Source organism: Babylonia areolata, chromosome 7 (assembly GCF_041734735.1).
Source record: "Babylonia areolata isolate BAREFJ2019XMU chromosome 7, ASM4173473v1, whole genome shotgun sequence".
Taxonomy (NCBI): Eukaryota; Metazoa; Mollusca; class Gastropoda; order Neogastropoda; family Buccinidae; genus Babylonia; species Babylonia areolata.
The window spans coordinates 34903921-34919213 of record NC_134882.1 but is presented as its reverse complement, the minus strand read 5'-3'; the positions used below and the strand labels follow the sequence as shown (position 1 = coordinate 34919213).

Here is a 15293-nt window from a genome sequence, read left to right as displayed (position 1 = left end):
TGTGGTCACCACCTTTCTGACTCTGATGGACTCTTTGACAGTCAGTGCATTTCTCTGCTTGGGGGTGTGGTGTGGTGTGGTGTGGTGTAGTGTGTTTTGTGCTGTGCTGTGCTGTGCTGTGTCTAGTGTTGTGTTGTGGTGTGGTGTGGTGTGGTGTGGTGTGGTGTGGTGTGGTATGCTGTGCTGTGTCTAGTGTTGTGGTGTAGTGTGCTGTTCAGACATTGAAAGCATATACTGCTTCTGTGTTATACGTTAACATAAAAAAGAAATAAACAGGTAAGTGTTGGGACATAACAGTGGATGACTGATGTAAATGCTGAACTGAACAGGTGAGATGAGTTGCTGACGGCATAAGAACACAACAGGTCTGACACATGGTGAACATTGTGAAGACGTGAGATGGGTGCAGTGGTCAGATTGTTAGAATGTTGGATTCTCATCCGAGTTTCCTGAGTTCGATCCCCATCGCACCCAGTGGGTTAAGGGTGGAGATTTTTCCAATCTCCCAGGTCAGCATATGATATTTTATTTTTTTTACTCATTGCTCCTTATTATGATATTGTAATGCTACCACTCGCTTTTGCCTCATCCTTGATGCCATTACTGTAATAGTTGACATAATTGATGCTGTTGCTATGTTACAACTGGTCTCTTTATTGTTAATGTCATCTTAAATCATCATGATTACTGCAATCAATAATGTGTAAACATTGATTGATTGAATGATTGGACATTTTTTTTTTCTGTATTTGTTGTTGTTGCTGTTTTTTTTTTAAAATAATTTTTTTGTTTTTTGTTTTGTCTTTCTACAGTGGATGCTACTGTTCGTTTTATATTGTTTGTTTCATACTGTTCTCTGTATTGTATACATGTCTTTGCAAAATTAAAAAAAAAGTATTAAAAAAAAAAAGTGCAGTCCTTCTAATGCCTGAACCTCCTTTGTGTGTTTACACACGCAGAAGATCAAATATGCATGTTAAAGATCCTGTAATCCATGTCAGCGTTTCGTGGGTGATGGAAAAAAGAACATACCCAGCATACACATCCCCGATAACAGAGTATGCTGCCTACATGGGATGGTAAATAAACAAAATGGTCATACATGTAAAATGTTACATGTCTGACGGGCGCAATAGCCGAGTGGTTAAAGCATTGGACTGTCAATCTGAGGGTCCCAGGTTCGGATCACGGTGATGGTGCCTGGTGGGTAAAGGGTGGAGATTTTTACGATCTCCCAGGTCAACATATGTGCAGACCTGCTAGTGCCTGAACCCCCTTCGTGTGTATATGCAAGCAGAAGATCAAATACGCACATTAAAGATCCTGTAATCCATGCCAGCGTTCGGTGGGTTATGGAAACAAGAACATACCCAGCATGCACACCCCCGAAAACGGAGTATGGCTGCCTACATGGCGGGGTAAAAACGGTCATACACGTAAAAGCCCACTCGTGTGCATACGAGTGAACATGGGAGTTGCAGCCCACGAACGCAGAAGAAGAAGAAGAAGACGTTACATGTCTGTGTGAGTGTGTGTGTGACTGAAGCCTGATTGAATGACAGGAAATGAATAATGAGCATCCAGTGACAGCAGTTAATCAGCTCTACCCAGGTAGGCAGTCTGTTGTGCAGATGACACTGTTTGTTAGGCACTTAGAGTTTGGTCTCTGACTGAAGATAGGCGTTTACCAGGTTTTCGTATCATCATATGTGTTGCTGTGTGACAGACTGCAAGCAGAGAGACATGCGTGGTGATTGGACTGACCAGCAAACCAGATGACCTTGACCCAGCCTTGCGCAGAGCCCGTCGTTTTGACCTGGAAATAGAGACAGGTGTGCCCACCGCCTCTGACAGGCTGCAGGTGAGGAAGGGACATGGTTTACTGGTCAGGGAGGGACATGGTTCACAGGTGAGGGAGGGACATGGTTTACAGGTGAGGGGGAACATGGCTTACAGGTGAGGGAGTGGCATGGTTTACAGGGGACATGGTTCACAGGTGAGGGAGGGACATGGTTTACAGGTGAGGGGGAACATGGCTTACAGGTGAGGGAGTGGCATGGTTTATAGGTGAGGGGGGGATATGTTTAACAGGTGAGGGAGGGACATGGTTTACAGGTGAAGGACGGACATGGTTTAAAGGGGACGTGTTTTACAGTTCAAGGGAAACATGGTTTACAGGTGAGGAAGGGACATGTTTTACAGGTGAGGGGGGACGTGGTTTACAGGTGAAGGAGGGACATGGTTTACTGGTGATGGGGAACATGGTTTACAGGGGACATGTTTTACAGGTTAGGGAGGGACTTGGCTTACAATGGACTTAGTTTACAGGTGAGGGAAACATGGTTTACAGGTGAGGGAGGGACATGGTTGACAGGGGATATGGTTTACATGTGAGGGAGGGACATGGCTTACAGGGGACATGGTTTACAGGTGAGGGGAAACATGGTTTACAGGTGAGGGAGGGACATGGCTTACAGGGGACATGGTTTGCAGGTGAGGGGAAACATGGTTTACAGGTGAGGGAGGGACATGGTTTACAGGGGATATGGTTTACTGTGAGGGAGGGACATGGTTTACAGAGGACATGTTTAACAGGTGAGGGAGGGACATGGTTTGCAGGTGAAGGGGGACATGGATTACAGGGGACATGGTTTACAGGTGAGGGAGACATGGTTTACAGGTGAGGGAGTGGCATGGTTTATAGTCAAGTCAAATTCTTTCGATATGAGAGGGACATTTTACAGATGAGGGAAGGACTTCTTGTATAGATGAGAAATGTATTTTACAGGTGAGGGACATGTAGAGATGGGAGATATTTTACATGTGTTACTAAGTGGGTGAGGAGACAGACAAGATAAGGGAAGAAATATTTAGCGAGTTCAGTCTTCAGTCTCTCACTCTCTCAGTAAACAGAAACAGAAAACAGACACAAGGAATTTTCCCCTGAGCCAAATATAATTATTAAGACAAAAAAAAAAAAAGAAAAATGTTTTTTCATTCACTCTCTTCACCTTCAAAAAAATTATTTCAAAAACCAGGAACAAATGTCTTGACTGTCACGAGTCAATTCTCTCTGTGCGCAACTTGATCCAATCCCAGGATCGCCTCAGTCCTAGGCCAGCCAGTTAGTCTACTCACAGTAGTGTCAATGTCCACCTCACTCACTCGTGGGAAGCTCGGGCACCTCCTCCTCAGTGAACATTCCAGTTCCACAGGGTCCCTCCACTCCGTGGCCGGTCAACATGGAGCCCTGATAACACTTTTTCCATGTTTTTAGCTCTTGGCACACTCCATTTAAATTATTCCTTCCGACACACTAAACGAGCATCCAGCTAATCCTCAATGTTCCCCCTTCATTTACTGCCCCCATATTTTATTTTCTTATATTTGCTATCCTTTCACACCACTCATGCATTCATACCATTTTCCAATTAACAATACAATATTCATTTATGAGTCACTACGTCTTATAAATTACACAAAAAAGTATTAATTTATCAAAAAGCAAACATTTCAAAACCAGCAGTAAAAACTACTAAATTCTCAAACTATTCAATCATAACTTGAAATTCGAATTAAATAATCCAGCAACCAATCATTGAATAAACAATGAAATAAAAACTTAATTTTTTCCCCACCTGATGTTCGGAACAGTCAAGGCACACTCCGTCTCACAGACACACATCACCCGAGCTCTGATGCATTCAGACTGACGTTACAGCACATACATGTACGCACACACACACATGAACATGCACAGCTCACGATTCACCCACACTTACCACGTGCAAAACATTTTCACATTCATACAGGTATTCTAAATGTAAAAAAAATATTTCTTGTTCTTCCTCTGGCCACAGGTATTCGTAACTCACTCTGTCACAACTGGTGATGGAGGGATATCTTGGAAAGAGGAGAGATATTTTACAGATGAGGGAAGGACATGTACAGATAAGAGATATTTCACAGGTGAGGGAAGGACATGTACAGATTAGAGAGAGTACAGGTGAGGGAAGGACATGTACAGATGAGAGAGAGTACAGGTGAGGGAAGGACATGTACAGATTAGAGAGTACAGGTGAGGGAAGGACATGTACAGATTAGAGAGAGTACAGGTGAGGGAAGGACATGTACAGATTAGAGAGAGTACAGGTGAGGGAAGGACATGTACAGATTAGAGAGAGTACAGGTGAGGGAAGGACAAGTACAGATGAGAGAGAGTACAGGTGAAGGAAGGACATGTACAGATTAGAGAGAGTACAGGTGAGGGAAGGACATGTACAGATGAGAGAGAGTACAGGTGAGGGAAGGACATGTACAGATGAGAGAGAGTACAGGTGAAGGAAGGGCGACCTGTACAGATGAGAGACATGGCTTTCTGTGCAGATCCTGAGGGCAATACTACAAGATGTGCCTCACACACTGACTGACAGGGAGCTGAAGGAACTGGCTGATGTCACACACGGATATGTCGGTGCTGATTTGGCTGCTGTCGTCAGAGAAGGTGGGTGTGGTCAGAGGTGGGGGGAAGGTAGTGAAGGTAGGTGAGGATGGTGATGGTGTGTGTGGTGTGTGGTCAATTACAGAAGAGTTGACTGTATGTACATGTGTATGTATTGTGAGAGTGGACAGTAAGCACAGATGTGTGTATTGTGTGTTAGGTTGGGTAGTGTGTACAAGTGTGTGGTGGTGGACAGTGTATACAGGTGTATGTAATGTGTGTGAGGGTGGACAGTGTGTTCAGGTGTGTGTACTGTATGTGAGGGTGGGCAGTGTTTACAGGTATGTGAGAGAGGATAGTGTGTTCAGGTGTGTATGTGTACTGTATGTGAGGGTGGACAGTGTGTTCAGGTGTGTGTACTGTATGTGAGGGTGGACAGTGTGTTCAGGTGTGTGTACTGTATGTGAGGGTGGACAGTGTGTTCAGGTGTGTGTACTGTATGTGAGGGTGGACAGTGTGTTCAGGTGCGTGTACTGTATGTGAGGGTGGACAGTGTGTTCAGGTGTGTGTGCTGTATGTGAGGGTGGACAGAATTTCCAGGTCAGTGAGGGTGGACAGTTTGTACATGTATGTGAGAGTGGACAGTGTGTTCATGTGTGTGTGTGTACTGTAAATGAGGGAGGACAGTGTGTACAAGTGTCTGTAGTGCATACAGTTGTGTGTGTGTGCTCTGTGTACAGGTCGGCAGCGTGGCTGGAAGCTGACAGAAGATGTGCAGCCTCCCCTGAGGGCAGAGGACCTGAGAGCTGCCATTAGGCTGGTGTCCCCCAGTGCCATGAGGGAGGTGCAGTTTGAGGTTCCTCAGGTATGGCTTCATTGATCTGCATCTCTGTGTGTGTAGGGGTGTGTGTGTGTGTTTGTGTGGGTGTGGGGTCCATTCTGTGTATGGATACATGAGGGAGGTGCAGTTTGAGGTGTCTCAGGTATGGCAACATAAGTCTTCATCTCTGTGCTGTGTGGGGGTGTGGGGGTGTGTGTCCAAGACTGAACAGAAGGAGAAAGTGAAACAGGTGTGCTATCGATCAGAACAGAGTCAGGAAATGAAGTATCTTGACGAAACGTTTTTGGACAAGCTATCAGTTTCAGATGCCTCTCAGGTATGTCATCATAGGTCTACATCACTGTGCTGTGTGTGGGGGGGTGAGGGTGGGGTGGGGGTGGGGGGGAGTGTCCATTCTGTATATGGATACATGAGGGAGTGTGATGTGTGTGTGTGTCAGAGGGTGTGTGTGGTCAGTCACAGAATGAGTGGACAGTGTACTTTATGTGAGGGCGGACAGTGTGTATAGATATGTGTAGTGACTGTGGTATTGATGTGTGTGTGTGTGTGTGCATGTGCGTTTGTGTGTGTGTGTGTGGGTGTGTGAAGGTTCGCTGGTCAGACATTGGCGGCCAGGAGGAAGTGAAGCTGAAGCTGCGTCAAGCAGTGGAGTGGCCCCTTACTCACCCGGAGGCCTTCCATCGCCTGGGAATTACCCCCCCTGCTGGCTGCCTGCTGTACGGCCCACCTGGCTGTTCCAAGACCATGATCGCCAAAGCTCTGGCCACCGAGAGTGGACTGAACTTTCTGGCTGTTAAGGTAAGCTGTAACAGCTCTAGCGCCTGTCATGCCAACGCTCAGCTTATATCACAGATTGACATTAGCTTACAGCAGGGCCAACAGCAAAGTGGGAGCTGTATGATCAATGGTTTCTCCATTGCAATGGGAAGTCATTTACAGCTTAGTCTTTTGTGAAGGATTATGACTCTTAAACTAGGAGGCAAGACTGCACTGGCTTTTAGTGCTGCAGCCATGGGGGCCAGCTGTCCTAAAACCCTCTTGGTTGAGAGAGTGGGGGTGTAACTTGGGCAAGACACTCACCACTATAATCAAATTCTAGCCCAGATAGTTGGGACAGCAGTTGCCTCCTCTGCTGTTCTGATGGTCATAGTCGGACACGACTATCATACATCAACTCTGGCCATAGAAATAGGAGTGAACTTTCTGGCTGTGATGGTAAACTATGTTAGCTCTGGCCACAAAGAGTAGACTGAACTTTCTGGTTGTCAAGATAAGCTGTGCTATCTTTGCAGCCAAGGTAAGATGTGTTAGCTCAGGCCACAAAGAGTAGACTGAACTTTTTGGTTGTAAGGTAAGCTGTGTTAGCTCTGACCATGGAGAGAAGGCTGAACTTTCTGGCTGTTACGATGAGCTTTGTAAGCTTTGCAGCCAAGGTAAGCTGTGCTAGCTTTGGTCATAGAGAGCAAACTGAATTTTCTGGCTATGTAGGTAAGCATAACGGTTATGGAAATAATGATGATAACTATTGAAATAGAAAAGAGCAGACAATCAATTGTCAGCTGAGGCATGTTAGCTGTCTGAGCCACAATCGTCATTATCAATGCATATTTTTCTACTGTCCAAATCACATTTTTCCACTGCCCTAATCACACTTCATTCTGAACAGGCACCATCCACAACCTCCCACTACATCAGATCTCCCATCATAATTGGTTGCAAGTCAGTCATTCTGCAGAATAACATCTTCAAAAATATTCGCAAATGTATCATGTTGGACCATTTACAGTGTCTAGATGGTGATCAGCACTGTGATTTGACTGAGTGGACCGTTTTCAGTGTCATGAACACTTTGTGGTTGACTGGACCTTTTTGCAATGTCCTCATGCGAGCTAAAAGAAAAAAGCCTATTCTATTCAATAGGTGACTGGGTGGAATAAGAACGTTGGTAAGTTTTTTAAACACTGTAACAGAGCGTTGAAACACTGTTCATAACTGAAGCTAGTAACTGCTTCATGACTCTTCTAACTCAACCTACATGGTTCATTGTTTCCCTCAGTCGATAGACTGGTTAGCATAATAACCCAGTAATCTTTGTATCCTCCAGGGTCCCGAGTTGTTTGAAAAGTACGTTGGAGAGTCGGAGAGAGCCGTGCGGGAGATTTTCCGCAAGGCCCGGGCGGCAGCGCCCTCTATCATTTTCTTTGATGAAATCGACAGTCTGGCTGTGGAGAGGGGCAGGTATGTCACAGGACAAGTCTGCTTCCATGTCCTGCCATCTCTTGGCACTCATGTCTTGTCATATGACACATCTCTTGCCACTCATGTCTTGTCATCTGACCCATCTCTTGCCACTCATGTCTTGTCATCTGACCCATCTCTTGCCACTCATGTCCTGTCATCTGACCCATCTCTTGCCACTCATGTCTTGTCATCTGACCCATCTCTTGCCACTCATGTCTTGTCATCTGACCCATCTCTTGCCACTCATGTCCTGTCATCTGACCCATCTCTTGCCACTCATGTCTTGTCATCTCATGTCTTGTCATCTCATGTCTTGTCATCCCATGTCTTGTCTTCTGACCCATGTCTTGTCACTCATGTCTTGTCATCTCATGTCTTGTCTTCTGACCCATGTCTTGTCACTCATGTCTTGTCATCCCATGTCTTGTCACTCATGTCTTGTCATCTCATGTCTTGTCTTCTGACCCATGTCTTGTCACTCATGTCTTGTCATCCCATGTCTTGTCATCTCATGTCTTGTCTTCTGACCCATGTCTTGTCATCCTATGTCTTGTCTTCTGACCCATGTCTTGTCACTCATGTCTTGTCATGCCATGTCTTGTCACTCATGTCTTGTCATCTCATGTCTTGTCTTCTGACCCATGTCTTGTCATCTCATGTCTTGTCTTCTAACCCATGTCTTGTCATCTCATGTCTTGTCTTCTGACCCATGTCTTGTCACTCATGTCTTGTCATCCCATGTCTTGTCACTCATGTCTTGTCATCTCATGTCTTGTCTTCTGACCCATGTCTTGTCACTCATGTCTTGTCTTCTGACCCATGTCTTGTCATCCCATGTCTTGTCTTCTGACCCATGTCTTGTCACTCATGTCTTGTCTTCTGACCCATGTCTTGTCATTCATATCCTGTCATCTCATGTCTTGTCATGTCATCTAAGGTCTTACTTGCAATGTGCGTGTAGATGTGGGTGTTGTTATTTCAGGAACAATATGTGATGCGGTATTGTTATTTCAGGAGCAGTATGTGTTGACGTGGTGTGGGTGATGATGATGGTGTGGGTGATGATGATGATGGTGTGGGTGATGATGATGGTGTGGGTGATGTGGGTGATGATGATGGTGTGGGTGATGATGATGATGGTGTGGGTGATGATGATGGTGTGGGTGATGATGATGATGGTGTGGGTGATGATGATGGTGTGGGTGATGATGATGCTGTGGGTGATGATGATGATGGTGTGGGTGATGATGATGGTGTGGGTAATGTAGGTGATGATAATGTAGGTGATGATGGTGTGGGTGATGATGATGGTGTGGGTGATGATGATGTGGGTGATGATAATGTAGGTGATGATGATGTGGGTGATGATGATGTAGGTGATGATGATGTAGGTGATGATGGTGTGGGTGATGATGATGTGGGTGATGATGATGTAGGTGATGATGATGTGGGTGTCAACACCAGGAGCGGAGGGGGCAGTGGCGTTGCTGACCGAGTGCTGACCCAGCTGCTGACAGAGATGGACGGTGTGGTTCAGCTGACGGGTGTCACCATTGTGGCCGCCACCAACCGCCCCGACATGGTGGATCAGGTAATGACTCTCTTTTTTTTTCATGGCCATTTTATTCAATAATGGCGAAAAACAACAACAACAACAACAAAACAAAACATAACAAAAATACCCCAAACATACGAGGCCAGTCTGGATGTGTGCATGGCCGTGAGAATTATGAAGAGGGACTGGGGGAATGAGTGCACTTGCTTTTGAAGTGGGATATTTCTTCCCCTGCTCCTCTCTCATGGCCCACTCTCACACGCTTCTGTCTGTGTGTTTTCCCATAGGGGGACACTTTTCAGGTAATGATTCAGTTTCAGATCCGCAAGGAGACTGTCACTGTATTTGAACAAATCCATATACGCCATCTGCCTGACTGCAGCATTAACCAACGCGTTAGTCAGGCGTTGACTGCATTCATGTATATTTGTCCAGCTATCAGAGTGGAGACAGGGAATGGAACCCAGACCCTCACGGACTCTGTATTGCCGGATAAGCATTCTAACCACTTTGCCTCCTTCCTCCTCAGTATCACCAGTATGACAGCCACTGGCTATCTTAACATGGTAGATCAGGTAATAACTGACATTACCAGTATGACAGCCATCAACCTGACTTGGTGGATCAGGTTATAGCTGACATTACCTTTAAGACATCCACTAACCACCCTGACATGGTAGATCAGGTAACAAGATAGATCAGGTAACAAGATGGGTCAGGTAACAGATCAGGTAACAGGATAGTTGTTGTGTGATGATGCGATGATGACATTGTTCTGTTGGCTGTGTGATGATGACATTGTTCTGTTGGTTGTGTGATGATGACATTGTTCTGTTGGCTGTGTGATGATGACATTATTCTGTTGGTTGTGTGATGATGACATTGTTCTGTTGGCTGTGTGATGATGACATTATTCTGTTGGCTGTGATGATGACATTATTCTGTTGGCTGTGTGATGATGACATTGTTCTGTTGGTTGTGTGATGATGACATTATTCTGTTGGCTGTGTGATGATGACATTGTTCTGTTGGCTGTGTGATGATGACATTATTCTGTTGGCTGTGTGATGATGACATTGTTCTGTTGGCTGTGTGATGATGACATTATTCTGTTGGCTGTGTGATGATGACATTGTTCTGTTGGCTGTGTGATGATGACATTGTTCTGTTGGCTGTGTGATGATGACATTGTTCTGTTGGCTGTGTGATGATGACATTATTCTGTTGGCTGTGTGATGATGACATTGTTCTGTTGGTTGTGTGATGATGACATTGTTCTGTTGGTTGTGTGATGATGACATTATTCTGTTGGCTGTGTGATGATGACATTGTTCTGTTGGCTGTGTGATGATGACATTATTCTGTTGGCTGTGATGATGACATTATTCTGTTGGCTGTGTGATGATGACATTGTTCTGTTGGTTGTGTGATGATGACATTATTCTGTTGGCTGTGTGATGATGACATTGTTCTGTTGGCTGTGTGATGATGACATTGTTCTGTTGGTTGTGTGATGATGACATTGTTCTGTTGGCTGTGTGATGATGACATTATTCTGTTGGCTGTGTGATGATGACATTGTTCTGTTGGCTGTGTGATGATGACATTGTTCTGTTGGTTGTGTGATGATGACATTATTCTGTTGGCTGTGTGATGATGACATTATTCTGTTGGCTGTGTGATGATGACATTGTTCTGTTGGCTGTGTGATGATGACATTGTTCTGTTGGCTGTGTGATGATGACATTATTCTGTTGGCTGTGTGATGATGACATTATTCTGTTGTGTGATGATGACATTGTTCTGTTGGCTGTGTGATGATGACATTATTCTGTTGGCTGTGTGATGATGACATTGTTCTGTTGGTTGTGTGATGATGACATTGTTCTGTTGGCTGTGTGATGATGACATTGTTCTGTTGGCTGTGTGATGATGACATTATTCTGTTGGCTGTGTGATGATGACATTGTTCTGTTGGTTGTGTGATGATGACATTGTTCTGTTGGCTGTGTGATGATGACATTGTTCTGTTGGCTGTGTGATGATGACATTGTTCTGTTGGCTGTGTGATGATCACAGCTGCTTGTGTCACAGACTTGATATCTCGGTGATGGTCATCCCGTTGTGTTCTGGATGTGACACCTGCTGTTGCCATGGCAACTGAAGGAGGGTTGGTGTGTTGCAGGCGTTGTTGCGCCCAGGCCGCTTTGACCGCCTGCTGTATGTGCCCCTGCCAGATGCAGCCACACGGCTGCAGATTCTGCAGATTGTCGCCCAGAGGACGCCTGTCGCTGATGATGTCTGTCTGACGGAGCTGGTCGACAAGACTCACAACTACTCCGGGGCAGAGGTCAGTGTTCTTCTCTCCCTCTTTTTTTTTTTTTTTTTTTTTGCTGTCCTAAGGGGCAGAATGAAATTTTCTTTCTTCAGTGTTGTTCTCCCCCCCTTTTATTTGTTTTTGCCGTCCTCGGGGTCAGTATAAAATCTTCTTCCTTCAGTGTTCTTCTCTCCCTTTTTTTTGTAGTCCTAAGGGGCAGAATAAAATCTTCCTTCAGTGTCATTCTCTCCTTTTTTTTGTTGCTGTTCTAAGGGGCAGAACAAATTGTCTTCCTTAAGTGTTGTTCTCTCCCTTTTTCTTGCAGTCCTAAGGGGCAGAATAGAAATGTCTTCTTTCAGTGTTCTTCTCTCCCCCCCCACCCCCCCCCGCCCCCCCACTTTTTTTTTCTTGCAGTCCTAAGGGGCAGAATAGAAATTTCTTCCTACAGTGTTCTTCTCTCCCCCTTTTTTTTTTTTTTTTTGCAGTCGTAAGGGACAGAACAAAATATCTTCCTTCAGTGTTGTTCTCTCCCCTTTTTTTTGTTTTTTTTTTGGTCCTGACGGGCAGAATGAAATCACTTTTAGTGTTGTTCTCTCACTCTTCCTTTTTCCTGCAATCCTAAGGGGCAGAATACAATCTCTTCCTGCCTCGCTTAGATTGCCTTGTCTAGTGTGTCTGTTTTGACTGTGATTTGTCCCCAGTCTTTGAAGAAAGGGTATACCATTCTGCATCCCAAGAAACCCTCACCAGTTCCTGTTTTATTTTAGTTTCAAATCACTTGGATCAGATTTATTTAAGTTATGATTTTGATCTGGCCACGCACCTTAGATTTGTCTAAATATGTATAGATAGTGCTGTGTGCTGTGAGGATGATATAAACGGTGTCATGATGCTGCTGTAAACCATGTCCTGATAATGATGTGTACAGTGATGATGATGTAAATCATGTCATGATGATGATGATGTGTACAGTGATTATGATGTAAATCATGTCATGATGATGATGATGTGTACAGTGATGATGATATAAACCATAACATTATGGTAATGATGGTCTAAACGGTGTCATGCTGCTGCTGCTGTAAACAGCGTCATGGTGATGGGGTAAACCATGTCATGATGATTGTGTAAGCTGTGTCATGAAAATGAAGCAGTGTCATGATGATGGTATAAACAGTGTGACAGTGGTGACGTGAATGGTGTCATGATGATGGTGTAAGTGGTGTCATGATGAGGGTGTAAGTGGTGTCATGATGAGGGTGCAAGTGGTGTCATGATGATGGTGTAAGTGGTGTCATGATGAGGGTGTAAGTGGTGGTGTAAGTGGTGTCATGATGAGGGTGTAAGTGGTGTCATGATGAGGGTGTAAGTGGTGGTGTAAGTGGTGTCATGATGAGGGTGTAAGTGGTGTCACGATGAGGGTGTAAGTGGTGGTGTAAGTGGTGTCATGATGAGGGTGTAAACAGTTTCACTGTGGTGGTGTAAACAGTTTCACTGTGGTGGTGTGAATGGTGTCATGATGATGGTGTAAACTGTGTGATGATAATGGTGTAAATGATGATGATGACAGTGTAAATGATGTCACAATGATGGTGTGAACATTGTCACAATGATGGTGTGAACAGTGTCATGATGATGGTTTGAACAGTGACATGATGATGGTGTTAATCGTGCTGTGACAGTGGTGTGAATACTGTCATGATGATGTTGTAAACAGTGTCACATTGATAGTGTGAATGGTGTAATGACCATGGTTTAAACCATATGATGATGATGATGTAAATGATGATGATGGTGTAAATGATGTCAGGATGATAATGTAAACAGTGTCATTATGAGGGTGTAAATGGTGTCATGGTGATGGTGTGAACAGTGTCATGATGATGGTTTAAAGGGTGTGATGATGGTGTGAAGGTGAGGGTGTAAATGGTGTCACAATGATGGTGCAAGCAGTGTCATGATGATGATGTTAACGGTGTGAGGATGACGGTGCTGTGTGCAGCTGACAGCTTTGTGCCAGGAGGCAGCACTGCTGGCGATGACGGAGAGCGTGGAGGCACGGCAGGTGCACCACCGTCACTTCAGTGCTGCTCTGAACGTGGTGCTGCCCCAGACCCCACACACCCTGATCCAGTTCTATCAGGACTACACCGCTAGGAGGGGGCTGTAGGCATGGATCACAGGGGACTGGGGTTATAGGTCTGGGTCACGGGGGATTTGGATGATAGGTCTGGGTCACAGGGGATTGGGGTTACAGGTCAGGGTCACAGGGGATTGGGATTATAGGTCAGGGTCACCGGGGATTAGGATTAATGGTCTGGGCCATGAGATTAGGTTTATAGGTCAGGGTCATGAGGGGTAAGGATTAAAGGTCTGGGCCATGAGATTAGGTTTATAGGTCTGGGTCACAGGGGATTAGGATTATAGGCTTGGATCACAGAGGATTAGGATTATAGGCCTGTGTCACAGGAGATTAGGATTATAGGCCTGGGCCATGAGATTAGGTTTATAGGTCTGGGTCACAGGGGATTAGGATTATAGGCTTGGATCACAGAGGATTGGGATTATAGGCCGGTGTCACAGGAGATTAGGATTATAGGCCTGGGTCACAGGGGATTAGGATTGTAGGCCTGTGTCACGGGGGTTTGAGATTATAGGCCTGTGTCACAGAGGGTTAGAATTGTAGGCCTCTGTTTTAGGGGATTAGGATTATAGGCCTTTGGCACAGGGGATTAGGATTATAGGCCTCTGGCACGGGGGATAAGGATTATAGGCCTTTGGCACAGAGGAAAAGGATTATAGGCCTGTGTTACATGGGATAAGAATTATAAGCTTTTGGCAAAGGGGATGAGGATGATAGGCCTTTGGCACAGGGGATTAGGATTATAGGCCTTTGGCACAGGGGATTAGGATTACATAAATCCAACATAAGGCACCTGCATGCATCTCAAAATATTTCTCCATTTTCATCTATACAAAAGATAAATATGTTACTCGGACACACACCCCCACGTGTGTATAAAAAAAATGTGTGTGTGTGTGTGTGTGTGTAAGTATATATGTATGTACATGTATATATATATGTGTGTGTGTGTGTGTGTGTGTGTGTGTGTGTGTGATTATTTTCAATGCATTCATGGGTGTGTATGTGAGAGAGTGAGAGAAGGAGATACCCTTTGCGCATGCACATGTGTTAGTGGAGAGAGTATGTTTATGAAGCAAACTGACATATGTGCAGGCTTTTAAATATATATATATATTTTTTTTTTTGTAGTAAAACAGGTAGGGGTGCATAAGAAGTGGTATTGTGGTCGTGTCTGCTGTAGCTTCACTCTCGTCACATCTGTAAGAAATGTCAGTCCAGGCTGTACTGTTTATGTAAGCTTTGATCATTTCTTGAATATACTCTGTTCTGTCTGACTTTTTTGTTATTGCGCAGGTTTGGTGGGTTGAATATGAACTGCAAGAGTGTTCTTGACAAACTGAAGAATGTAGGACTAGGAGGAAAGATTGCGGGTGACAGACAGAGGAGTGTGAGTGCGTTGCACAGAAGACGTGTTGTATGTGTGGGAGTTTCAGTTTCAGTTTCAGTTTATCATGGAGGCGTCACTGTGTTCGGACTAACTCATATACGCTACACCACATCTGTTAGGCAGGTGCCGTACCAGCAGCATATCCCATTGGGCTTAGTCAGGCCTTGAGTGCACGCATATACATAGTTGTGTAAACTATCAGTGGATATTAATAAACAATGAGGCCAGGAGATCAAATAATTAATAAATAGTAAAGAGTGGTAACTCTCTCCACACACATGTGTTTGTTCTGTATTGTTTGTGTGTTCTGTGTGGCTTGTTCAGGATTGAAGAGGCTTTGCCAGTCTTGAATAAAAGCTGATTTG

The 15293-nt window shown here is 44.8% G+C and overlaps 1 protein-coding gene across 5 annotated transcripts in view; it reads left to right on the top strand.

Annotated features, from left to right (window-relative positions):
* LOC143283992 (ATPase family gene 2 protein homolog A-like) overlaps positions 1-15010 on the top strand; it is a 27557-nt gene extending 12547 nt beyond the window's left edge. For all 5 annotated transcript variants that reach the window (XM_076590505.1, XM_076590501.1, XM_076590503.1 and 2 more), the window contains exons 8-16: positions 1-40; positions 1727-1861; positions 4387-4504; positions 5182-5306; positions 5871-6080; positions 7387-7520; positions 8988-9114; positions 11264-11428; positions 13398-15010. The exon at positions 1-40 is cut by the window's left edge. In XM_076590505.1, coding sequence (XP_076446620.1) covers positions 1-40; positions 1727-1861; positions 4387-4504; positions 5182-5306; positions 5871-6080; positions 7387-7520; positions 8988-9114; positions 11264-11428; positions 13398-13565 — 1222 coding nt within the window. In that variant the 3' untranslated portion in view covers positions 13566-15010. The remainder of the gene's footprint in view (positions 41-1726; positions 1862-4386; positions 4505-5181; positions 5307-5870; positions 6081-7386; positions 7521-8987; positions 9115-11263; positions 11429-13397) is intronic.
* Positions 15011-15293: the final 283 nt, after the last annotated feature.